This window comes from Phoenix dactylifera, chromosome 2, assembly GCF_051530095.1.
Source record: "Phoenix dactylifera cultivar Ajwa chromosome 2, Ajwa_hap1_PhDact_Kaust_v1.1, whole genome shotgun sequence".
NCBI lineage: Eukaryota > Viridiplantae > Streptophyta > Magnoliopsida > Arecales > Arecaceae > Phoenix > Phoenix dactylifera.
This window is the reverse complement of record NC_143191.1, coordinates 36,271,960-36,298,386: the sequence shown is the minus strand read 5'-3', so window position 1 is coordinate 36,298,386 and position 26,427 is coordinate 36,271,960. Positions and strand designations below refer to the sequence as shown.

Here is a 26,427-nt window from a genome sequence, read left to right as displayed (position 1 = left end):
TAAAATGTATTATTATATATTTTGGTTATTTAAGATTAAAATATTTTATTAATTGGGGAATAGGATTGGGATTATGTAAGCATGGGGAAGCTATATAAGCTTCACTTGGTTGTTTGAAGTGGATGTTGGCTATCCCATTATAATTCTTTAAGATGTTGTATTGTATTTGGATGTTGGCCTTGCATTTGAGATCATGAATGACTAAATTATTGATGTTTAAATGATGGGATGCCATGGGTGTATTGCAGTTATACAATATCGTTGAAACTTGAGATAGAACTTTGGAAGAAAATTATAGGACCAGTTATGGACCAAGATGTAGGTTGAGCTTAACATAAACTGGATGTTTATTCGGATGTGTTAATGCCATTTTGAATGTTTTATTTATAAAATAAGTATATTGTTGGAGATTAAGTAGCAAGACCAATGAAGTTAAAGTGAAAATCATTTTTTGATGGCTTAGGGACATTTTGTGTGTATTTAGGGCTTAGTTACCAGAAGTGAGTGTTGGAGCAGATTTGGTGTTGTGTGTGTGGAAGTGGGTCTCTTTTTTTTCCTTTTTTCCTTTTAAAAAGTAAGGCAGCAGACATGAGGAAGAGTTTCAGTTAGTATATTATTAGTCGAGCTGAATGTTGTTACTTGAGCTCTATCAAGACTTCTTTGTCATGTTATTTCCCATAATTCTTGCTTTCCGGTTTATGGTGTACGATATGATGTGAAATTAACAAAGACGATATATTCTTGGACAACCATGGGAAACTATGACCAAAGGAAGGTCAAGAAGGCATTCTTGATTACATGCAACAGTTTGGAGAGACTTGAATTTGTCTTGATAGCTGAAGGTAACTAAAGTTTGATAAGTCTGATATTGATTGAAGAACATGCAGATGCATATTCATGGCTCATGAGGTAAACTGAACAGTGATGTTTAGCTTACAGTCATATACCAGAATTTTCTCATTATTCTATGTTTTCAAATGAAGTTGTTGATACCTTACTCTTGCTTTAACTATTTGATCCCCCCTTTTTTAAGGATAAAAAACTTGATTAAATTTACTGCCAATCTTTCTAGAACAAACTTCAACAGTTTCTTCTTTAAAAGCTGTTTTAGAACCTTCCATTCAGTTTTTGTTACTTTGACTCTTTATCTTGTTCGTATCCAGCATAACCGTGTTATTTGCTCATCATGCACAAATTTTGCCTTTGTTGCTCTTAGCGTATGATGTAATATGAGGGCTTGCATGAGGTAAAGTACTTACATTGGGTGTGTTGGTATGATGATTTGTACATGCATGTCTGGAAGATATCCATATAGGGCTGTTCAAAATTGAAACCTTGATGAATTGGGCTTGCTTTTGACCATGTGGTGCATATTGCATACTCTGAACATATGGGGAGCAACCTTTTTTTGTAAGTGGTAAGTGGCTATTTGTTACAGACAAAGCAATCCTTGACAGCATGCCTATAATATTGATATCTAATCATTGGTCAACCATCGAAACCATCTTCCTTTGTTTTAGATTATGAAATGTGGATTGTAAGGAAGATCTAAAAGGAGGGATGCAACTTGGGTGAGGTGGTTTGTTTCAAGACTAATCCTGACCCAACACTACCTTGATATATTCCAAACCTTAACTAAACCGACCTGACCTTGTATTGGGATTTCTTGAAACCAACCCAAGTCAACACCCTTAAGCTCAATTCATATCAGGTTGGAGTTCGTATTGGTTTAGATCAAGGTCCGCCGTACCGGTACCGGTCGGCATACCGGTGGCCGGCCGGACCGGTACGTACCGGCCGGTACCGGTACGGTACGCGGTGGTTTCAAACACCACAGCGCGCGGTGCTGTGGTTCTAAAAAAAAAAAATCGTACCGGTGCGAACCGGCCGGTTCGCACCGGTACGAGGCCGGTACCGGCCGGTTCGGATAAAAAACCGAGAATACCGGTTTTTTTGCCATTCCGGTACCGGCCCAGGACCGGACCGGTACGTACCGGCCCGTACCGGCCGGTACAGGCCGGTACGACATTCCATGGTTTAGATTGTGCTGGTTTAATCATGTTAGCTTGGTTATTTTTGTTTCAAGACTAATCCTTACCCAACACTACCTTGATATATTTCAACCCTTAACTAAACCTACCTGACCTTGTATGGGATTTCTTGAAACCAACCCAACTCAACACCCTTAAGCTCAATTCATATCAGGTTGGAGTTGTTATTGGTTTAGATTATGCTGGTTTAATTAGGTTAGCTTGATTATTTTTGTATAGGTAATGTAAGATTAGAGAAAGGTTTTAAGAAATTTTGTCAACTTAATATTTAGCATCTTGGGGTCTCATGCAAGTGCAGCTAAGCTATTCTATAAATTAATAGGCTAAGATATAGTTATATGAAACATCCAAGCGAGGTCTGCAAAACCTATACTGGGAACCATACTGGTACATTATGGCTTTGTATGGTATGTTTGGTATATATGGTATGCACCCTACACAGAGACAAACCTTCGACATTTTATTCTCACTCCTAACTATGGTACCAAAGTTCGCAATCTCGATATCGGGTACTGTATCAGTACCTTATCAATTCGGTATGGTAAGTACGGTACACCCCTATATCGAAAGAGTTGTCTAACCATTTTTCTCAATTTTTATTTCGAAACGCTTCGATACAGGCCGGTACATCTCGGTACGGGCCGATACACACCTTGGTACAGGTCGGTTCATCTTGGTACAGGATAGTATACCTTCGTACAGAGCGTACCATACCGTACCGGAAGAAAATCCGTATGAAACTTAATTTCAAGTTGGTACAAGCCCGGTACTTGGCGGTACGACAGACCATGTATGGTACCACTTGAAATCGAGCAGTACGGGTTGGTACCGGGCGGTACGAGGTGGTTTCGCTCAATTCAAAGTAGTGTGGAGTGATTTGACTTGTACCAAATCGAACCTTGGTGTTGTAATGGTACCTTACTGGTCTCATATAGTTAGTACAATTGTTACAAGGCAAACCTTGCATACAAATATGTAAAATACAAATGTAAATTTATTTATTATATCAATTTTGGTTGAGTGGGTTTGTGACGACCTAGAATCTCACCCAAAAGGTATGAGCTAGAAAGTGTTATTTTGATTCCTTGGTCTTGTATAAGTACCCAACATCTTCCTGACAAATAATCAAGGTGGGACCCAACATGCATGTACGGATGCCGACTTACTCTCTGTGTTTTAAGCTCTGGTGTCCTCACCCTGACAAATCTAGTCAAATCTAATCACAAACCACAATCGGCTCGTGGCCAGCCTTAAAAGGACCCGTGCTGCACTGTCCCTAATCCACATGGGTCAAGAGCCCGGTCTGCCCAAATACTATTTGTATCTAGGACCTCATCCAAAAAGCCTAGCCGATAGGTGTTATTTGGATTCCTTAGTTATTTATAAGTACCCAAGATCTCCTAGGTAAAAATCAATATGGGACTAAACGCATGCTCTCATGGGTTCTCACGGGGTTGGTTGGATTGGGCTTGACCCTAACCTAACCGAACTTGGGTTGCGAATGGCATTTGAGTCTAAGCCTCATCAAAGTTCATAAAAGCTTGGCCTAACCTTACCAGTGAGTGGGTTGAGCCAAATCCAAGTTGCACCTTAACTTAGGGATTCTTCATTGCATTTTTCATGGGATTGGATGCTAGTTGACATAGGTCAAGCTTAGAAATTGTGATATAGTGAGACATGACCACTTCTAAATGAAATTACAATGAAGAATAGGATATGTGATAGACAAATATCTTGTATAGGTAAGGAGATGAGGGCAATCATTTTAATTACATATGTAAAAAAGGGTGTCCTAGTGCACGAGACTTCTATCCAAGGTCGGAGGAATCGGTACCGAACTTCGTACCGATTTCTCCGCGGGATGGCTCGGTACGGGCCCGCGCTATGCCGTGCCGGGCCCGTACCGACACAACAAACATATGGGAGAGAACAAAATGAGAGAGGAAGAGAGAGAGAGCGGGGGAGGGAGGGAGAGGACACCGGAGGAGGGTTGGTGGAACCTGGCGGAGGCCGTGAGGGGGCCGGCGCCGGGGAAGAAGGCCTCGTAGGCGGCCGACCCCCTGTTTCATTCGAAACAAGGGTCAGTCGCTTAAAAAATTTGTCAATTCGTAAGTGAAGTCGGCAATCGATATGCCGACTTCACTGCTTCCGTTTTGTATGAGAGCGGGCGCACTTTCTTCTCAACTCACTGACCTCCCGCCCACCGCCCATGTTTGCAGAGACGAAAGGGAATCGATTAGGCCTAGCGCTTAAGGCTTCTAGCTCCTCTCCTGTTGATTTGTTTTGTCACCTCGCTTCGATTTGCTGACTTCACTTACGAATCGGCAAATTTTTTAAGCAATCGATCCTTATTTCGAATGAAACAGGGGTCGGCCGCTTAAGCGGCCTTCTTCCCTAGTGCCGGCCCCCTTGCGGTCTCTGCTGGCCCTCCGCTAGCATCCCTCCCCCGCTCTCTCTCTCTTTTTCTCTCTTGTTCTGCCTCTCCAGGGGTCGGCCACTTAAGCGGCCCTTCTTCCCCGGCGCCGGCCCCCTCGCATCCTTCGCCGATGTCCTCTCCCTCTCTCTTCCTTCTCCGCTCACTTTCTCTTTCCTTCTCCTTCTCCAGCTTTGGGAACGCATCTCGTTTTTTGAGCCTGAACCGTACCGATGGCTCACCAGTACAGATTGAAACGGGCGGAACTGGTCGGTTCGGGTCAGTTCTGCTGACGTTGCTTCTATCACTGCAGGATTTGGGGAGGGTATAATATATACAACCTTATTCTGCATGCAGGGAGACTGTTTTTGTGTTTTGAACCCATGATACCTGGCCATAATGAAGCAACCTTACCATTGCACTAAGCCCACCCTCATTTTTATTATATGTGTTATAAATTTTCTTTGATTTATAAGTAGTCTTTTAATTTAAAAAAATGAGGTTTTTTGACATGTACGTCTTTTTTTTGGTACAAAGGATGAACATCTTTACTACATATAATGGGAAGGCCTTGGAGTCCAACATGCTTGTGTTGGACACCAGGCATGCCTTGCCAATAATGCTGGCTTGGAGTCCGGCATGTGCTGGAATCTGAAATGCCCAATGCTGTCACATTTTTAAAAGATTTTTCCCTTTCTTATTGTGCTTAGAAAACAAAAAAAAACTCTCTTTATCCATGACCCAGAGATTTCCTGAAAGAGAATCCTTGCATGGGCTGAATTCTAGTGAGCAAAAGCACATTGGAAGCAGAGTTAGAAGGTGAAAGACTAGAAGATGGGAGGGCCTTCCAGGCCAAGCATGTATTTAGAGAAGCCAATTGAGCGGCCGACTGGGTGGCGGCCCACGTGGCCTACCACTTAGGGTACAAACTTTGGTCAGGAGAGGGATAGCTGCCACTAGCATTTTGCGAGTTATTGTATTTTAACTTTCTTGGGTGTATTCGTACACGCACTGTATGAAACACCCGCTTCCAGCAAAAAAAAAAAGACTAGAAGATCATGAATAGCCAGGAACTAATAGAGAAGATCGGCATATTTAATTTTTAATTTGCTCATCTTTTCATATTAGACTGGACCGCACCACGAGCTGGTTTTATTCATATTAATTTGCAATTTTTATGTAATTTAGCAATGAATTTAAGTATGATTGACACCCTTGTGAGTTATAATCTGAAGCCACCTTCTCAATGATTTGTCTCAGCTACTCCATTCCTTTATGGCTGTTGTGTAAGTAGTTTCAGTCCGTGCATATTTTTTAAGGCACGCTTGTTGTACTCATGGAGCCTTAATTTATGTTATTGCCAAAATCTTGCTTGTAAATTGAGGAGCATTAAGGAGAAAATGTTTGTTTTGCATTCCTGCTTTACTATAAAATGCAATTCCATTAGAGTTCCTTAAAAAGTATGATTTGTTAGCTTGAGAACTGCTGAAAGTTTGCAGCGGTGTGCTCTTAGAAGTTGACCTGTAGTTTGCGACATTGGTATGAAGGAGCACCTAAGAGTGTCCAGAAAGCATGTTTTACATAGTAAAAGATCTGTGATCATAATCAGCCAGATGTGCATATTTCTAACCACAGGCAATTGTGAAAAGACATGGTGAAAAGAATTTAAACATAATCACTCCATCTGACCTGACTTTCTGACCAATGCCACTTTTGAAGTGCAATTATGAAATTAAGTTATATGAGCTACTTGACTTGCTTAGATTTGAATGCCTCTGATAGTTCTTTAATGAAGTTTGGACTAGTGCATGCTTAACCAGACCAAAATCTGGTCAGCATTTGATTGATAATGTTAATTGTCTTGGATTATGTGGTATTTCTCTTGGAGTTTTTTTTGGCAAAATTTTCCAGAACTTCTTTTAAATATCTGAGTTCCTCTATATTTTTTGTTTCATGCCATGCCAGTCTATTGTCATGTTGCTTGAGACATTCCCACTATCATTCTTATTTATAATGGGGGCATTTCTGTATAGATTCTTCATAGTCTATGTAGCTTTTTGGCTTTTTTCTCCTAACTGTCTCCTTGTTCTGTCTATTTTATTTTAGGGTGTTAAAGAAGGATGGTATGATGGTGGAAGCATTGCCTTTGCTGTTATTCTTGTCATACTTGTTACAGGTATCTGATTTTTCATTCATCAAGTTATTGTAACACCAGTTACCTTGTTTCAGTATAAACTAGTGCTTTATTTCAGTTTAAACCATCTAGCCATTTTGCAGCTAGGTTATCACTAGATATATGTAATCCTTGTAGGGTAGGATGAGCTAGAGCTGTTATTTGAAATTTGATACCATGTAATTAAACGAAGACGGAAAGTAATGGTATCCAATGTGATGTAGGACAGCAAACAAGCCTTTTGGGAATTGGTTCGAGGTTTCAAATTACTAGGACAGCAAGATGGGTTGTTGGCTAGAAATTAGCTAGCATGCTGAAAATAACATATTTATTAACAGTGATGTACTAGTGCTCCCACAAGATAAGCTATCAAATTCACCTGGAAGCAGCCCAGAAAGAAATCTTTCACATGACAATACGTTGCCTCCTCCAAACTAGCTGTCCATGCACATGAATAACCTGGTTTTGCACCAATTTATCCTTTGTTCATCTTCACCATCAGATCTGGTTTCTGGTGCTCTTGGAAAGCCTACAATCAAGGCGTGTGGGTGTGGCTTAGATAGGTATATAGGATGCTAAGTGGAAGGCTTAGTATTTCAGGTTTAAAGGTAAATATTTAGGGTGGGGCAGGGGTTGGATGAGAATGGGGTTTGCTACAGTTTCAGCCAGCACTGTGCTGAGAGGATTCTTGTAGAAACTTAGCGTAGGGATTAGGAAGTAGGCTTCTGGGTGGTTGTGGGGTTTCAGTTCAAACATGGCAGCAGGAGGAAAAAATAAAATGATGGGAAGTAGATAGATAGGTATATATAGAGTTAAATGATCGGACGATGTGGATCAATCCTAGCTGCATCATATGCTATCTAACCACAAGGTTGAGGGTCGGACACTCAGATGGCATTTCCTTCACGCATGATCTCAAAATCAGCCATCTGGATCTTCATCACAATGCTTAGCAGCTTTAGATTTTTTGCTGAGGCACCCCAAAATGTGATCCCACCGGGGAGAAGGAACATTTTCTTCAGCCCGCTCAACTCGAATCTCTCAGAAGATAGCTAGAAGAAGATGGAAGAATCTCGAATGTGGGACCTTAAATATCCTTTTCTTTCATTAATCATTGAGAAAATGAGGTACATAGCCTCTATTTATAATGAGGTTCGTCCTAACTCAATTTGGGTGAGATTTCTCTTCCTAATTCTAGTAAGACTATTTTCTTAAATAGACACTTTTAGTAAAAAAAGCTAAAAATCTCAAGGAGGTAAATCTCGACTTCTACACTAACTTGCCTTCTATCGCTGCACCGAGTTTTTATCAAATAGAGAGCTACGTGCGGTCAAAGTCTTATCCGAAAAGAAAATTTTTGGTTTGACCAGCTAATTTCGGAAGCTAAATGATAGAATTTCGACCCCATTTAACCTTCTAGAAAGTTGGGCCAATGTTATAAATCTTGAAAAGATACCTAATTTAAAAAAAAAAGACCATCTCAATAGGGCATCGTATGACCAAATTATGCCATCCTGAAGTTTGGCTTGTGATTCGGCTTTCCGATGTGGCGGATCTCGCTCCTGAACCCTGTCTAGCCCTGCTTGTAGTGGCCAAAATAGTCCACATTGCGTCTGGTGATCCTCCTAGATTAGGGCTCTCGTTGTTTAGGAGATTTAGCTCCTACTAAATTAGAACTAAAGGTGGAATGCCTTGCTTCCCCATCTTGCGGTTGAACCTTCTAGCTTTGCTTGGAGATGGTTTCTAGCCTTGCTCTTCTTTACTCTCGAGTCTCAACGAATCACTTGATCTGCTCCTGCATCTAGACTTTGTGGTAGGGACACTCCTTGCTATCCTTCCTCGTCGATGACGACTCCTCGATGTTGATCTCGGTAGATCGATTAAGGAACCAAAGAACGAGAGCTTCGCCTAAGTAGTATCAGATTTTTGTATCATCGCAAACTTATTGCAGGCATTAACAAGTTGCTTCACTTGGGCAGCAATTGCAAGGTCTAGGTTTTCTTGTGTTTTGGAGATGTTGATCATAAACTCCTTTCCATCCTTCACGGACCGATACTTCTTCAGATGCCGGTAGAAGATTGTATCTCGATCCCAAAGATAACTTGGCAAATATCCAAAGAAACTACTTTACAAGTTACCTCGTCAATGTACCTCTCGGTTATAGCGAATTTGAAAGTACACTGCTTAGTGATCTTTAATTCAACGTCCTTTTGAATCCAACCAAGAGGGTAGGGATGTGGATGAGGCTTAGTCTGCAACCCCAACTCACGAACCAAATTTTCAGAGATGAGGTTCTTTTGGCTTTTAGGATCTACAATAGCATCAATGATACTCTGCTTTACCTGGATCTTTAGGTGGAAGAGTTTCTCCCACACCTTTAAATCTGCTTCAGTAGCTGTCTCAGGTTTTCTCGCCATCAGGCTCAATTTGGAGTCTGCTTGCTCAAGCTCAGGCAGTTCAACTTCTACAGCATTAAAAACTGCCTTTTTCTTCTTCTTGGAATCCTCTTCTTTCTACGTCTTCCTCTTCGGCCGCAGGTCGGGATGAAGTTTCCAATACTTCTCTTTAGTGTGTCCACGGAGGTCACAATGATTGCAGTAATTTCTGAGTCATGTTGGCTTGCTTCTTACCTTGCTCCCCGTTTTGGCTTGATTTTTCGCCGCCTTTCTTAAACTTGTCACTCTTTTTACCTTTTCTAGGCCGATTCGATTTTTCTCCTCAATCCCATGGTCTTCACGCTGGCTTCTCTAATGTCTTCAACTTTAAAGAGTTTCAACTCCTTTTGGATGCTCTCGTGGAGACCTCCGATGTATTTCATGAAGACTGCATGATCGTCGTTGGAGATTCTGAGAAAGATTGCTTGCTCATGGAACTTGGTGTAGTCCTGGATAGGCTAATCATACTTCTGTCGTAGGTACTGCCACTTGATCCACCAATCCTCCTCCTAGCTGATTGGGTAGAATTGCTTCTTGATTTGGCTCTTGAATTTGTTCTATGTCAAATTCAAAACATCATTATTGCTCATGTGTGAGTTTTACTAGTTAAGAGTATGACTAGAAAGCTTGAGACAAGCGAAAGCCATCTTTTGGATACTGCAGTATCCATAGATAGTAAAAAATGTCTCTAATTAGTCTGGCCAGTTATCTAGCTTTTCCACATCAATAATCCTGTCATATATAGGGATCTCGATTCGAGCCTCAACTTTAGAGGTTGAAGAGTGATTTTTCATACCCATAGGTCGCTCATCTTCATCCTCCTCACTGGATTGTGGTTCTTTATCTCGAGCCGTAGGAGACAGCTTCGCAACAGGAGTTGCTGGTGCTTGTGCTGAAGGTATCATCAATCTAGAGATAATCTCGGTGAGTTAGACAATTTTCTTCTTTAGTTGTACGAGACATTCCTTCATCTCATCATTACCCATCGAGGAAGAATTAGCAGCCATACTCGCCTTTGTCCTTCGATGTTCTTGAAGCACGGATAGCTCTTCTTCTGATTGCTTGTATTGTTCACGCATCTGGATCATGAACAGAGACCCCCACAGATATAAAGGTTCGAAGCTCTGATACCAACTTGATTCGAAGGAAAATTTTCTTTAACCCGCTCAACTCGAATCTCTCAGAAGATAAGTACAAAAAGATGGAGGAATCTCAAAAGTAGGGCTTTAAGTTTTCTTTTCTTTCATTAATCATTAAAAAAATGAGGTACTTAACCTCTATTTATAATGTGAGGTCCGTCCTAACACAATTTGGGTCGGATTCCTCTTCTTAATCATAGTAAGACTCTTTTTTCTTAAATTGACATCTCTAGTATAAAAAAGTTAAAAATTTCGATTAGGTAGATCTCGACTTCTACATCAGCTCTGCCTTCTGTTGCTCTGCCGAATTCTTATCGGATGCAGAGCTATGCTCAGTCAAAGTCTTCCTCAAAAAAGGAAACTTTTGGTTTGACCAGTCTGTGTTTTAGGGCCTAAACAATAGAATTTCGGCCCGATTCAACCTCCTAGGAGGTTGGCTCAAAGTTTTAGATCTCAAAAAAATACCCAATTTCAAAAAAAAAAGATCATCTCAATCGGCCACCATATGACCAAATTATGGCCTCCTGAAGTTTGCCTGCGACTCGACTTTCTGATATGGCAGATCGCACTCCTGAACCCTATCTAGCCTTGCTTGTAGTGACCAAAGTGGTCCACATTGAATTTGGTGATTCTCCTATATCAAAATGATACATATTTCAAACATTTTTGTGCTTCTTGAGTGCTACTTGGCAGCCCTAATTATTCTTGCTGATTCATTCGTTGTTTTGGTTGGTTGATGATTCAATTATATGTAAAGCAAAAGACTTTCTCCAATTAGGAAATTATATGTAATTCATCAGAAACATAAAGCAAAAGACTTTTTCCAATTAGGATCACCATTATGTACAAAAGTCTTTTTGCATGTATTCATGTACATGCTTCAAAGTTCAAACCATAATCACAAAATTTGTGGAACTTCTTAGGAAAAAAAATGCTGAATAATTCATGGCTGGCAGCTTTTCTGAACAATTCAGCAAATAATTTGCTGATTCAGGAGTGCTCCATGAATATATCACGAAATTCATGATATTTACAAATAATTCCCACGTCAGCAAATCATTGGCTGCCTCATTTCTAACTTGCATAAAGAATTTAAGATTTGTGCTAGCTGCCAACAGAGTCCACGGCTTTTTGGTAACACATGGAATTTTTGAGGCGACGAAGCATTAATGCGTAGGGCGTACGTTGGAAATAGGTGTCTGGGCCATTTGGGGATCTTACTTTAGATTTTAGAATACTAAAAAGTAATCCACGCCACCCAACAAGGGAAACTTAATGGTCGGGTAATAGGTAGATTTCTTCTCTCATGTTCTGTCTTGTTTCCTTTCCCAAATCTTGTTCTTATACTCACCCTCTCATCACTGCATCTCATCTCATTTACCTATCTCTTGAATATTTTATTTTTTTAATTTTTATTTTTTGTTTTTAAAGTACTCAAAATTTTAGCCTATTTTTCCCTAATTTAAACTTCACCTTGCCAAATTATTCCTGAATGCTGAACTTATGACTATAGTTCACATATAAGAAGTTTAATATCTTTTTTGAAGGACTTATTTCATACCTATAGGAGATCTATAGCAAGGTCTGCTGATCCGGCCCGAATCGGCCGGTTCAGCGCGTATTGTACCGGTATCGATGCTCACTGGGCCGGAATCGACTAATTTTTGATGTGTACCGGTGTGAACCAGGCTGGTTCTTACCGCTACAAGCTGGTGCCGGTGCAAATCGGCCCAGTTCGCACAATACAAGCCAGTACCGATGCGAACCATGGCAGTTCGCACCGGCCCAAGTGCTGGCGCCCTCGCGCCCGCGCGCGGTTCCCCACGTTCGCGTGGGCGCACGTGGGCCTCGCGCGGGATATTCAATGCCACTGTGGCATTTAACGCGTCCGCGCGGTATTTTTCTTGGTCTTTGCCGGTACAGTACCGGTTCGATTCGGTAGCACCGGTACGTCGGTATAATCGGTACGGCGGACCTATTGTCTTGCTGACCGTTGCTGTTGATTCTTTAACTACCTAATGTTTGTACACTCTTTCTTTTTTTCAACTAAACATCTAACCTCCACCATTAAATTCTCCTAACCTTCAACATGTCATGTGAATTTTTCTTAGTGCTCCTTTAAAAAATGTCTTCCACAGTTTGAGACCAAGGTGGTTTGAATTGGTATCGTGCTCCGTGCTGGTTAGCCATTGGTACCGAATATTGGTACGCCCTGGCGTGCCGATTTTATTTTTAAATATTTTTGATATATAATGATCTTTTATGAACTTTTTTAAGATTTTATGATGTTTTATGAAGATTTTTATTTTTAAGTGATTTAAATATTAGTTTGATGTTTTTGATGTTTTTCAATTCATTATTTTTTTTGCAAATTTTTGTTTATAAAATGACTATAATTTCAATGATAAATATAATTAATGTACATAAATCATTATATTCATAAAGAGAATCAATAAAACATGAAAATAAAGTTAATTTAAATATATACCGACATTTAAAATCTTGTAGAGTGGCGATGTCTTTCGTAGACATTGACGATCTTTGTATGCAAGGGGCTCAACCCAGTCTTCAAGTGGCTCCCCTCAGTGCCGACCCAAGCATATCCACTCTGCTGCCACTTAGCACTAACAAACATCTGATGTAGCCTTAATACTGTGGCCTATTATCAGTGACCATCGGCGTGATGTTCTGCTCTCCCACATGATCTATCACGTCCTCCATTAGTTTCAAAATGTACTGTGCATCGGCACGTTATCTGAAGCGTCAACTGATTTGTGGAGGGTCTTTATGTCATAATATGTTAGAAATTTGATGATGCTTCACCTCTTGGGACTCGTCCACCTATCACACATCACTATCAGTCCATAGGTGCCCATCTTGCTTTTATATGATGTTATCCAGTTCTCGAGCTCCTCGTTGTTGTTAACGAGCTCAGCATATCCTTTGGTTCTGGAGGATCCACACCTTGTTCTGCTCTCTATATGAGGTGATGGTTGTCCGATAGTATATGGCATGTCGTGTCAGTTGGAATGTGGCTGAAGTAGAACCTGAATGCAATTGCTCTACGCATGTGTTTCTTTTTATCCTTCACCAGTATGGTATCAATCCCTTGCTGCTTTGCATCCCTAATAGGGAAGGCATGTGGATCAAAATCGTGGATAGTGGCCCGTGGTGGTATCTTTTCGGAGGACTTCTTGTGGTCCCTGCTACCAAATGCTCCTAGCATAGATGGTATGCCCCTCCCACCTCTGCTGACAGTCTTCCTGATCAAGGCCCTCCTAAACTCTCTCTACCCCGTCGGTCCCAAAACCAGAGCCCGACTCGTTCTATAAGGGTCCCAATCAAGCCATAGGCATGACCACCTTTTGCTACTACCATTGGACATACATCGAGATGGTAGCCTCGATCTATCTCCTCATCAACTAGAATAGAGCTTTCATCTGATACCTGAAGTGGTAGGAAGGTAGCTCTACTGCTCGACGATCCACTAGTGCTCTCTCTGGGTAGCTTTATCTTTTACTGCTTTGAAATTAGTGAAGTGCTTCTTCATTAACTGTCGGACCTCGTAGGAGCATTTTCAACACATTGACAAATTGAGGTAACCATTAGCAAGATCCTGCTTCAGCTTGGTTATCCTATCCCCTCTGAACTCGGTGTCGCACCACTTGCACCTTCGGTGGTATCGACCCAAGAGTATGACTCTATGATCCTAGCCAATGTCATGCTCCATCTCCTTTCTCCTAGATGGATTCTTTCTGCAAGCAAATTGAACACGTGTCAAACATTTTTACATTAATTGATATTTAGGTAATTAACTATGTGTAATACTAAATTCTTATACTTTTTCACTTAATTAACTATTTTTAATTAATTTTAAAGTATTCAATAATTAACTAAAAATATCTAGATATTTTATTTTAATTCAGAAAAATGCAGAATCATAATAGGGATGTTGCATTTATTATTATCTCAGCTCATCGTTATTTAATTATTTTTTGAAAATTTATGAAATTTTTGTGTGGTGTGAAAAATGTGTTTTTACTTCAGAAAATACTTCTAATTACCTATATGCAGTACCAATTTTTTCATTATTTTTTAAATTATTTTTTATTTTCTATTAATTTTTTACTTAAAATAATTATGAAATATAAATAATTTTAAAAAAAATTATTTTGAGATTAGATCTATATAGAATCCCATCCTGAATGCTACATATATTTTTCTCAGCCAGTGGACATGCATGGAAGGCCACCTTTTTGTGGATTTTATTCAAATTTGGGCCTATGTCACTATTCACGTGATCATGTCCAAACCACAATAAAATGGCATTAAATTTTTATTCAGAGTAGGATTCATGCCCCTAAGAAAGGCTCTGATTTTGCAGTGATTTTTAAAACTTCATATTATCTTTTAATCTTTTATTATGAAAATATATTTTTATTTAAAAATTATAGAGTCAATAAAAAATTATAACCTTGGTTTCATAGTGTAGATCTTCCCTAAAACTACAACATATCATCAAATGACACCAAAATACAAAACTATAACATGGTGACCCCCTATTTTTTCACTTTTCAGCCAATTTTTGGCCTTAAAATTAAAAAAACATAAAATAAGTGACGAGGAGCTGCTTAACCTGATTTCAGCAAGATCCCAAGCAGGAATCCACTGAAATGGCCTAGATTTGGGCTACCTTTTGTTTTCTTGAAAAAATGGGTTTGCGGTTGTTGGGAACCTCTTGTAGGTTCACAGGCTCTATTATTGGTTTCATGTGAGGGGGAAGGGACTTATGCATGTGGCACGCGAGGATGTGCAATGCGCATGGCATGCAAGGATGCACAACATGGGGGAGGGGGGGATTCACGCGCATGGCATGTGAGGACGTGCTTGGGGTGCAAGCGCGTGATGCGGCAGGTGGGAGGGGGAGAATCAAGCACACAACACGTGAGGATGTGCATGGGGTGCGACCGAATGCTAAAATGGGCTCTGTCCCGGGCTAGAACCGGTGCAATCGCCCGGTCTGCACCAGTATTTCTTCGAATCGATCGGTTTAGAGCGGTTCAAGCATTTTTTTCATTTCAAACAGCCAAACCGTCCTAGTTTGGGGACTACACGGTATTGTATGCCCTGAATCGTCTAGTTTGAGATGGTACAATGTACCTTGTTTGAGACTATTCTTTAAGCTTCTTGGTCCTTGTGATGCATCGTTATCCAATTTGTTTTTGCTTTTATGCATGGGAATTCCACATACCAGTATGCAACAGGGAAGCTCACATTCTTAAGAGTTAGTAATTAAAGATCATTGTTGAAATGATGAGAATGAGAATTGATATATGATTTTTTCAATTTGTGGTAGCAAAATAGATAATTGCAATTTGTGCAATGAAACCACTTTGAGTAGTGGAGGCTGATACAAATGGTAGGGATGTAAATGAAGTCTTTAGCATCTTTTTATTGATTTTATACATAGTATGATTGAGAAATAAACGGGGGCTTGGGCTATTCTATGTACTTGGTTAGTGATTTCAACTTATATTTGTACAGTCGTATCCAGTTTTAGCGTCAATGTGTGTAGTTGGCCTTGACTATTTTGGTCAATCAGGGGAAATAATGACTTTTTTTGTTCACAAGGATTTTATTGCATTTTTCCTTTTAGTTGCAATCATTCAATTTGAGCCGTGTTTAGGAGAATAATGCATACAGAATTCATGCTATCATTGGAAAGTAAATCTGATATTAAGAGAAATAATAGTTACCACATAGTGAATATCATCATCAACTTCTTTGTAGGATGCATGCTTAAATTATTTTGAGGATTCGTTTGGGATGAAGTGTTGCCACTCTATCGAGAGAGGATTGCATGGTTCTCTGCTTCTATTTTTTTTCTTTCCAAAGTTGGTGATTGTGAATTTTCAGTGGCTTTGTATTACTCCTGGCTTATTACCTTTGGATTTATAAAAACAATTCTGTCATAACATATTTAGTGTAAAATTCTGCACATCCTCTCTCAGATCTCATTTTTCTTTCTTTTAACGTGTAAATAGAGGTTTCTTTGAGCAAAGAAAATTTCTTCTTGTTAGGCCAGCAGCATTTATTTACATTTGCTTCAATTCTTTCTTTTTTCCTCCTGTTAGCAATCAGCGATTATAGGCAATCAGTCCAATTCCAAAATCTGAATGAGGAGAAGCAAAACATACATCTAGAGGTGCGTTATACCACCACAGGGAAAGTTGCTCGACCTTTATTTAATCTTTTATTTATTTCCCTTCTTGTATCTGTACTTCATGATATTCAGGTAATTAGAGGTGGTAGGAGAATTGAGGTCTCAATATATGATCTTGTAGTTGGCGATGTTGTTCCTCTCAAAATTGGCGATCAGGTAGGCATGCAATGAGCAACTCTGGTTTAATTAATCTTTTGATCTGCACTTATTGTGAACTAGCCATTTGCAAACTGTGTTCCAGGTCCCTGCAGACGGCATTTTAATCAGTGGTCATTCTCTTGCAATTGATGAATCCAGTATGACTGGGGAGAGCAAAGTTGTGAGTTTCTGTCATTCTCTCTTCTCTATCGTAATTATGTTAGTTTTATCTAAAATAGTGACAATTAATTTTCCATAAAACCCAAACTCGCTTGTTTTCATATGTTTGCACTCTTTCAACCTTTTTTACATCGAACCCCCTATAATTTAATATTTTGTGATATAAACTTCCCCATGTTTTTAGCATGTGAAGGGATTTTTGCTTACGCCTTGCAAAGTTCAAATTATAAAAGCCAAAGTCCCCTGAATTTTTTCGTTCTCTAGAATGTTGCATGAAAACTATTAGTTTGTATATTTGTAAGAAATTGTTGATAAAAGCCCCATCATTTTAGTTTTAACATTAACAAAGATAAAAGTTTTACATATATAACCTCTTAACTTCACTATTTATTTGAAATATTCAATTTCATGTCTATGAATGGCTATTGGGAGTTCTCCACTCAATCTAAAATGAAATTTAAATTTGTAAATCTCTCTTTTGCTTTTCGTGATTATGCTAGGGCCCCAAGAGCCCTTTTGTTACACTTGTAAGATGTGCTGAAGTCTTATGATGCTTTTTGTAGATCCATAAGGATCAGAAGGCGCCATTTTTGATGTCTGGATGCAAAGTTGCTGATGGTTATGGTAATATGTTGGTGAGTGCTTTTTTTTGGATTGATTGATGACCTAAACAGGTTTCCACTAGCTGTGTATGAACTTGGACTTTTATGTGTTAAACATTTGGCTTGACACTTTCTTGCTATCAACATCTTGACTATTAATTGTGCCCGCTTTCATTGTTGAAATAATCTTAATATGAAGGAAATTTATAGACATCATGCAATGTATGAACTGTGTCAGTACTGGGCTAGCACCGGCCGTACCGGCCTACGCTGCTGGGCAATCGGTACGGGGCCTGGTACCGGCACAACAGATGTTGAGTAAAACCTAAGATTAAGAAAGGAAAACACCCATCAAACCAAAAGGATTTCCATTATTAGTAAAAAGACAAGGCATAAAGAGATGGAGCTTCTCCGGTGTACATGGGTGTGCAGAGGAGGAAAAGAACAACAGAGTAAAAGCAGGCTGCTGTTCCTCAACTAGCATGCTTCTCCACATGTTTCATCAGCTAAGCATAATTTATGTTGGCATCCAAGACATGCCACCCTGAGGCATTGCCAACAAGAATGGTGGTTGGATTGGTCCCTCTAGTGAGACATTCCCTGCCCCATTGAGCACGTCTGAGTGTTCCTTGTTCACGCCCTTTAGTATTTGTATGGCACAAACTTGGCTAAAGTCTAATTGAAGCTCCAGCTTGAATGGCTGCGGCTTAACTGGACAGACCCTAGGTTTATGAGAACGCCTAGGGAAGTGATCAACTCAGTTTGCCACATTCAGCAATTGTAGTTCAAGAATACAAGAGCAATGGCAGCAAAGGTTCTGAAGGCAGACCTCGAAGGAAATGGGAAGGGTAAGGCTCTATTCCATGTGGGGACTTTGTGTGTGTGTGTGTGTGGTGGGGGGGGGGGAGGTAATGTGCCATACAAATACGGCACAAACTTGGCTGAAGTCTAACTGAAGCTCCAGCTTGGATGGCTGCGGCTTAACTGGACAGACCCTAGGTTTATGAGAATGCCTAGGGAAGTGATCAACTCAGTTTGCCACATTCAGCAATTGTAGTTCAAGAATACAAGAGCAATGGCAGCAAAGGTTCTGGAGGCAGACCTCGAAGGAAATGGGAAGGGTAAGGCTCTATTCCATGTGGGGACTTTTTTTTTTTGGGGGGGGGGGGGGGGGGGTGTAATGTAGAGAATGATGGCTGAGCGAACAAGGTGGTTGTGGAAGTAGAGGAAGAGAAAGAAGGATAGATGGTAACCAAAAGAGAGGGAAAAATGGTAGGGGATTAAGTGGGTATATTTGTTAGTTTGGCTAAAGGTAGCCATTAAGTGGCTTCTAGTATCTCATTTGACAGATTAATGTTAGCAAGATGGAGAAAAATAATTGAACAATAATATTAAACTAATTCGTAGGAATGTAAAGATAGGGTATTTCTTTAAAGAAAATCATAAGAACCGGAGGAGGTTGGGGAGTTCAATTGGGTACCAAAAAAATTCTATCTCCATGTTTGTTTTGAATGAATATGGATATTAATATAATATTGTTAGTACCCATGTGTTTATCATTTAAAAAAAAGAAAAAAGTGAAAAAGGATATGGAGAGAGTACTTCGACAAATGGATGAGATTCGCAAGAGATAGATGCATGGTCTGCCATACCGGTCTGTACCGACCGGTACGGGATGGTTCGTACCGGTCCGGCCTGGGATCGGTACCTGATCAGCGTGGAATCCAGTACCAGTAGCTTATCGTTGGAGAATCGGTATGGAACTGGTATAGACCGGTACGGGACCAGTACATACCGGTCCGGGCCGCCACCGATACGCCGACCGGTACGGTGGATCTTGGATAGATGTCAATCTATATGTTGAAGGGGAAAGAAGATTCAACATAGTCTAGAGATAATCTTGATGAATAGAGATTTAGTTTGAACTTTGAAGGGTCAAAGATGACCAGAAAAGAGAAGAAGAAATGCAAATACTAATTTTCGGAGGACTTGGCTTTGATTAGGAGCCAACATGGTTATCTGTGACAATAGACAAATAAGGATATTTTGTTAGTGCTAGAAAAATTATATAGGAAAATTTTATTTTTTTTCTTTTTTTTTTTGTATTGGTTCGGTAGTTGCTTGCCTATGTGGCTTATTTAAATTATGTTCAGGTAACTGCTGTTGGGATCAATACTGAATGGGGGTTGTTGATGGCCAGTATTTCAGAGGATACTGGTGAAGAAACTCCTTTGCAGGTTTGTTTCTTATTTTGATGATAAATCTTTTGAATTGTATTGCATTAAGCAACATGCTATGTTTGACTTTTCATGGGTGGCTTGTTCTCCAACAGGTACGCTTGAATGGTGTTGCTACTTTCATTGGCATTGTAGGGCTCAGTGTAGCTGTTGTGGTTCTTTTAGTCCTTTTAGTCAGGTAAGTTACAACTATCATGTAAACTATTACAATTTTTATATTTTCAAGAGTTACAGTATTGTCTTTTATAAACATATTTTTTCAGATACTTTACTGGACATACCAAGAACCCTGATGGTTCTGTGCAATTTATAAAGGGACAGACAAGTGTAAAGTCTGCAGTGAATGGAGCCATTAAGATCTTGACAGTTGCAGTATGTATTCATACTTCAGATTTTGCCAATTTGTTTTTTTATAAATTTTACTAAGGTCTTACACCCCAAAACAAAATATAACTAGGTGACTATTGTGGTTGTTGCGGTACCTGAGGGGCTTCCATTGGCTGTCACTTTGACGTAAGTATGCATAGTTTCTGTAATTTATTTTTTATCTGATATTGATTATTTAGTTGTTACCTTGATGTAAGTATGCATAGATTCTGTAATTTATTTTTTATCTGATATTGATTATTTAGTTTCCTGTTTTTCAATACCCTGATATTTATTTTGATTATTTCAGTCTGGCATACTCAATGCGAAAGATGATGGCTGACAAGGCTCTGGTACATATCTTTCTTAAGACCTTAATAGAAATGTTTCTCGACATGTATCTCTGATGGTGTTAAAATGATTGGGCTACAGGTGCGTCGGCTTTCAGCATGTGAAACTATGGGGTCAGCTACGACTATTTGCAGTGACAAGACTGGAACTTTGACCCTGAACCAGGTATGCCGTCATGGTTATTGTTTGCTTTATATGCACTTTATATGCACACACAAAAGTAGATGCAGAAATTTGTAACTGTTATTGTTTGGCTTTTACATAGGGGAACGACACCTGCTCCTTCCATTTTACAACCAGTTCCTTTTGACTGTATTTCATTCTTGCTCCTTGAAATAAGTTCAGTCACAAGTAGATGTAAAAAATTGTAGATGTTGTAGTTTGGCTTTTAATGAGTTAAGTGAAAAACTGTCCTTCCATTTTATGACTGTTCCCTATTGACTAAATTTTATTCCTGCCCCTTGATTTCAATTGACATTTAATATGCACATAACAGTGTACAGAAACAGGTGTGAATGTATGCAAAACAGGCTTTAGTATGTGCAAGACACTGGCTTAACTGTATACAGGGCTAAATATAAAATGCAAAGTGTGTATTGGCTACACATAAAATGGTAGTCAACAAACAGTCCGGGTGTTAAGTTCTCTCTTTTAATATGCTGAGCTCATTTTGCAGAAGTAGAACTTTTCCATTTTCTTTTGCCAAAGTATTTGAATTTTTTTATTTTTTAATCTCTAAATGTTTTTAATTCATGTTCTAGATGACTATTGTGGTGGCATACGTTGGTGGGAAGAAGATAGATCCTCCAGACAATATTGAATCGATGCCTTCTAATGCAGTATCTCTTTTAATTGAAGGAATTGCACAGAATACAACTGGCAATGTGTTTGAGCCAGAGGTAAACTAGTCTTTTTAATTTGAACCTCTCTAACCACAAATTGATTTGTTATATCTGTGACCATGACGAAGATGAACGATTTCTGGATCATACTTCTGCACTTTTTTTTCTTTGTGATTTTATGTGTAACCTAAAATTGTTTGTCATGAAAGTAAAGATGGTGTCAGGCTTTTGGATTCCAAGGTGCTCATGTACTTTTTAAGCTTATTTGATTGCTTAACCAATCTCTCTAATACTAAGTAGGGGGATGTGAAGAAACTGGTGGAGAGATCCCGGTAAGCCACTGATTCCCCATCCTTGAGTTTCTTGGGACATTGGAATCCATCACTTAAAAATCTTAAGATGTTGGATCAGTGGCCTCCCTTGATGCTTCAAACTGACAGAGTCTTTTATTTTCTCTGTCCGGCCCTTTGAACTCAAAAAATGCCCTCACATATGAAGGTCATTTTGAATTTAGTGGTACTTGTTAAGCTATGCTAATACAAAGTTCTAAATAATCATATATTCTGATCAAGGATTTCTCACATGCACCCCCATAGAATCTGCTGCATTTGCTTTGTAACTATATGGAAGCAGTTCCTTGTTTAGAAGAGGTCATATTTTGTTTCCTATTTGGGTCGGGCTAGTGGACAAGATATACCTTTAAAAGTCGACTGCAAATATATAAAGAGGAGGGCAGATCATAATTGTCAGGTGTAACAATGAAATTCTCCTTGATGAGCATAGTCAAATCTTCTTTTTCATGGCCACATCAAGTATTTAATGTTCTCCACATGTGCTTGGCTAGTTGGAAAGCTTCAATCTAGCAGTTGAAAGGATAGGAGGCAGGGGTTTCCAACAATTGGAATTTAGAGTAGACGGGTGCAAGCTTCCCGAAACACCTAATAGTGTGAAGCTTTTAGCACAAAAATAATTAATCCATATGCAATTAGCATTTTTTTTTGTTTGCTTAGGAACACCTCAAGCATATTCGGCCCATTCCTTGTTTGTAGCCTTGATTGTTGGCTACCACACACACCTTGCTCAAAGACAACAAATCCTACCCCCCCTTGGATGTCGACCACTCTCTCGTATTGGTTAACTTCTATTTCCATAATCATAGCTATCTGCTTTGTGCCAACTATTGGGATTGGTTATATGGTTCCTCATTTGCTAAGCTTTCATATTAAGGCCAGTTTGAATGTTATTTCTAGTCCAAATCTATTTCGAATCATTAATGAAACTTATTTCTACTCTCTAATCTTATCCATGTATAGTTGAAGGCCCTTCTCATGTGCACAACCTATCATATGCACTATGTTAGTGCGTCAAAATAATCAACAACCTTAAACATCTTAAATGACCATTCTCTTACTCACCTGTATTATGTTTATGCGCATGGAACCAATGAACCACCATCCCACACAGCTCAATTGCCCCATGGATCAACCATATCCTTGTGGCACGGCATTGACCATTTGGTGCTGAACAACTAATTGACCAATTATTGGAAAGCACCCAAGCCATCAAAGGACTCAGCATTGAAGTTGCCAGTAGGTGTTGGAAATCCAAGAGTCACACAAGGCCATCTAACCATGTTTCAAAAACCATTATAGCAAGAAGACATGATTGATGTTGTACCATTCTGACACAAAACTACCACCACTATAGGTGTTGAGATGTCGAACCAAGTGTACTTGTAGGTGCCAACTATACTAGTTAGTACTAGTATATACACCTATAGTATCGTATTGGTTGTCGGTCGATATTGATTGTTTTTTCATTTTCTAGAAGTTGCAAAATTTGGTATGAACCAAGGTTAGCTGAACCGGTACGGAAACCCATACTAGTCAGCTACCGGTTTCGAATCTGCTCACCATTTTTTGATTTTTTTCAATTTTTTAAGATTTATGAAAAGTAATCAAATTACTTTTGTTTTTTGAATGATTTTAAATCTAATTTGATGTTTCTTAATGTTTTATCACTGCGGTACAAGTATAATTGTTTTTGATGTTTTGGAGTGATTTTTTTGCTTTACTGTGGCATTAGTCTGAAATGATACTACCTTGGAGAGTCAAAAATCTGATAAATGTGTCATTGGGTTTGCTACTCCTAGCTATTTGCATAAACATTACGTTGAAACCAAAATGTACCAATCAGTGAACATAAAATATCCGTAAATCAATCAGTGAACTATAAAACATACAATAATACAATCAATTAGATGTATCTAAAGTACAATGTACATACTGACATCTAAAATCTCATTGAGTAGCGTTGTTTCACGTAGATATCAAGATCATTAATATAATCAAGAGGAACATCAACCCTTCTCTCTAACTAGTCTTGAGTCTCTCACCAAAGCTGTTGCTTTAGGCTGCAAAAGATAGTAGCCAATGAGAGACGATGCCTCAGACGAACCATATCTAGCATACGATTTGGAACTTGATACGTTTATGGATCTTACTCCACGTGCAAGATCATTTACAGCTGCATCGTCTTCTTGCACGACCTTGAGGAACTTGTCTTCTATATTCAATTGTATCCTCTCGAGCTCTACCAGCTCATGTACTGCGGTTCTTATCCTATATGGCATGCGTAAATTGAGACTCACCAGTAAATCAAAGATCATCCTATGACTATTCTCATAAATGGTCTCATGCATGGTATGCTGAATCGGCCCGTACCGATTGGTTCAGACCGGTTCGGTACGTGCGGTGTAAAACGGTTTCGGCTCCTATGGGGTTGGAATCGAGCGGTACGAGGGCATATCAGTGTGAACTAGAGCAGTTCCACTGGTACAAGCCTGGTACCGCCTTGTATCAGTGCGAACTGGACCGGTTCGCACCGGTACACCTTCAGTTACACTGTGGCCTTTTTGACCACGCGGTAGCCGAAACCAGACCGAGCCAGTGGTACCGGTTCAGTATGGCCCAAATCGGTACTTAACCGATCCGGTAGGCCACCGATACGCCTATCGGTACCGGTTCGGCAGACATTGGTCTCATGTCCACTTCCTTTCTAGTCGTCAGATCTATGATGAATTGGGGTTGCAGATCAAGCCTCATCCATGTCTGTATCCTGTTGGCTGGATTCAAAAGGATGTTGAGTTGAAGATCACTAACAACTATCCCTTCAAATTTGTTATAATTGAGAGATATATTGACGAGGTAACTTGTGAAGTAATTTCTTTGGATGTTTGTCAGATCATCCTTGGAGAGCTCGTACCTCTGGGATCGAGATGTAGTCTTCTATAGGTGGCAGAGAAAGTATCAGTTCGTAAAGAATAGGTAAGAGTTCATGTTCAATGCCTTCAGATCACAAGGTAACGTTGACCTTGAAACTGCTACCCAAGCAAAACATCTTGTTATTGCCTGCAATAAGTTGGTGATGATGGTACGAGAACCCGATACCACTTATGAGAAGCCAAGCTCTCATCCCTTTGTTCCACTGACCGAGCTATGGAGATTGAGATCGAGGAGTCTCCGTAGTTTTCATCGACGAAGGATGGCATGAAGCATCCCGACCATATAGTCCAGATGCGAGAGTAGAGCAAGTGGTTCATTGAGACCCGGGAGAAAAGAAGAGCAAGGGTAGAAACCATCTCCAAGTGGTTCAACCATGAAATAGGGAAGCAGGTATTCCCTACCTTTAATTCTGATTTAGTGGGACCTAAATTTTCTAAAAAATAGAAGCCTTAATCTAGATGAATTCTTAGACCAAAGTCTGCAATCTCGGTATCGAGTATCATATCGGTACCTTACCAATTCGGTATGATACGGTACGCATCATGTACCGAAATAGCTTTCTAACCACTTTTCTCAATTTTTATCACGATATGCCTCAATATAGGTCGGTACGCTTTGGTACGGGTCGGTATGCATCTCGGTATACCTCGGAACAGGTTGATACGTCTCGGTACGGGACTTGTACCGATTTAAAATTAAGTTTTGTACCCATTTTTTTAGTACGGTATGGTACAGTACGATATGCTCCATACTGATGGCACAATACGGTACGCTTCGTACTGGGCGGTACAATAGACCTTGTTCCAAACTCTATAGGACTATTTTGGCCATTACGGGGAGGGTTGGACGGGATCTAGGAGCAAGATCCACTACATCCGGAAGCTAAATCGTGTGCAAACTTCAGGAGACCATAACTTGGTCGTACGATATCCGATTAAAATTTTTTTTTTGAATTCAGGTAGCTTTTCGAGATTTACAATTTTGTGCCGACTCCTATAGGTTGAATCAGGCTGAAATTCTATTGTTGGGACCCCAAAATGGGCGCTGTCAAACCAAAACTTTCTTTTTTGAGAAAGACTTTGACCGGATGTTATCTTCCATTTCGTGAACAATTAGGCCGAGCGACATAAGGCAAAGTTGATATGGAAGTCAAGATCTACATCTTATAGAATTTTATTTTTTTTAATATTTCCATTAATCATATTTATTTTTGGAGATCTAGTTCTATTCGTATTAGGAGGGAAAACTAACCCAAATTGTGAAAGGGAGAACCTCACTAGTATTATAAATAGAGGCTATATATCTCATTTTATGAGGTGTGGATCATCAATGAAAGAAAAAAAGGGACAAACCCTACTTTTGCAATTTTTTTCACCTTTTTCTAATTATTTTTGGAGAGATTTGAGTTGAAAGGGTTGAGGGAATTCTTCTTTCTCCCCGATCAGATCATGCCCCCTATGTATGGAGGGAAAAAGAATGAAAAAGATAATAGAATGAAAATTTAGAAAAAAAAAGGGGGAAACAAAGGAGGCGAAGCTACTATTGAAAAAGAAATAACAAACACTGGACTTTTTTCTTGAAAGAAAAGAAAGAGCATAGTTATTTCTGGCCAGAACCTCTCATAAGTGGTACTTATGTCAAGATATCGAAGTGGAGTTAAATAAGGGTCCTATACTAAGAGTTTCTGTTTTAGTAATATAAAATTAGAAATAATTGCTAGGTACCTAGGAGTCTTTTTCTATGTTAATGGTTGAAAATTGCACCCTGCATTTCGCATACTATGTTCAATTGTACGTGCAAAATTCTTATATTTTTTATTTTGCTGGCTTTGTGCATGAAGATTTTGTCGTATTAGTGACAAATATATGTTTTGGGAACATTTCTTGGTAATGCTTGGTCTACATGTGAGCACTTCAATAGCTCTTCAATATTTGCCTAAATGCTTGAATGTTAAGTATCTCATATTATGTGTTTACTTAGTTTCTTTGGCTAT

At 39.4% G+C, this 26,427-nt stretch overlaps 1 protein-coding gene across 11 annotated transcripts in view; it reads left to right on the top strand.

Moving 5' to 3' along the window:
• Positions 1 to 26,427, top strand: part of LOC103701502 (calcium-transporting ATPase 5, plasma membrane-type-like) — a 58,138-nt gene that overhangs the window by 21,147 nt on the left and 10,564 nt on the right. For all 11 annotated transcript variants that reach the window (XR_015975415.2, XR_015975413.2, XR_015975414.2 and 8 more), the window contains 12 exons: positions 6,571 to 6,640; positions 16,346 to 16,416; positions 16,507 to 16,590; positions 16,676 to 16,753; positions 17,316 to 17,387; positions 19,508 to 19,591; positions 19,687 to 19,769; positions 19,855 to 19,963; positions 20,049 to 20,104; positions 20,268 to 20,310; positions 20,390 to 20,473; positions 21,070 to 21,207. Coding sequence is in view for 6 of the 11 variants with exons in the window: in XM_088716201.2 (XP_088572327.2) it covers positions 6,571 to 6,640; positions 16,346 to 16,416; positions 16,507 to 16,590; positions 16,676 to 16,753; positions 17,316 to 17,387; positions 19,508 to 19,591; positions 19,687 to 19,769; positions 19,855 to 19,963; positions 20,049 to 20,104; positions 20,268 to 20,310; positions 20,390 to 20,473; positions 21,070 to 21,207 (972 nt within the window). In the remaining 5 variants the exon portion in view is untranslated. The remainder of the gene's footprint in view (positions 1 to 6,570; positions 6,641 to 16,345; positions 16,417 to 16,506; positions 16,591 to 16,675; positions 16,754 to 17,315; positions 17,388 to 19,507; positions 19,592 to 19,686; positions 19,770 to 19,854; positions 19,964 to 20,048; positions 20,105 to 20,267; positions 20,311 to 20,389; positions 20,474 to 21,069; positions 21,208 to 26,427) is intronic.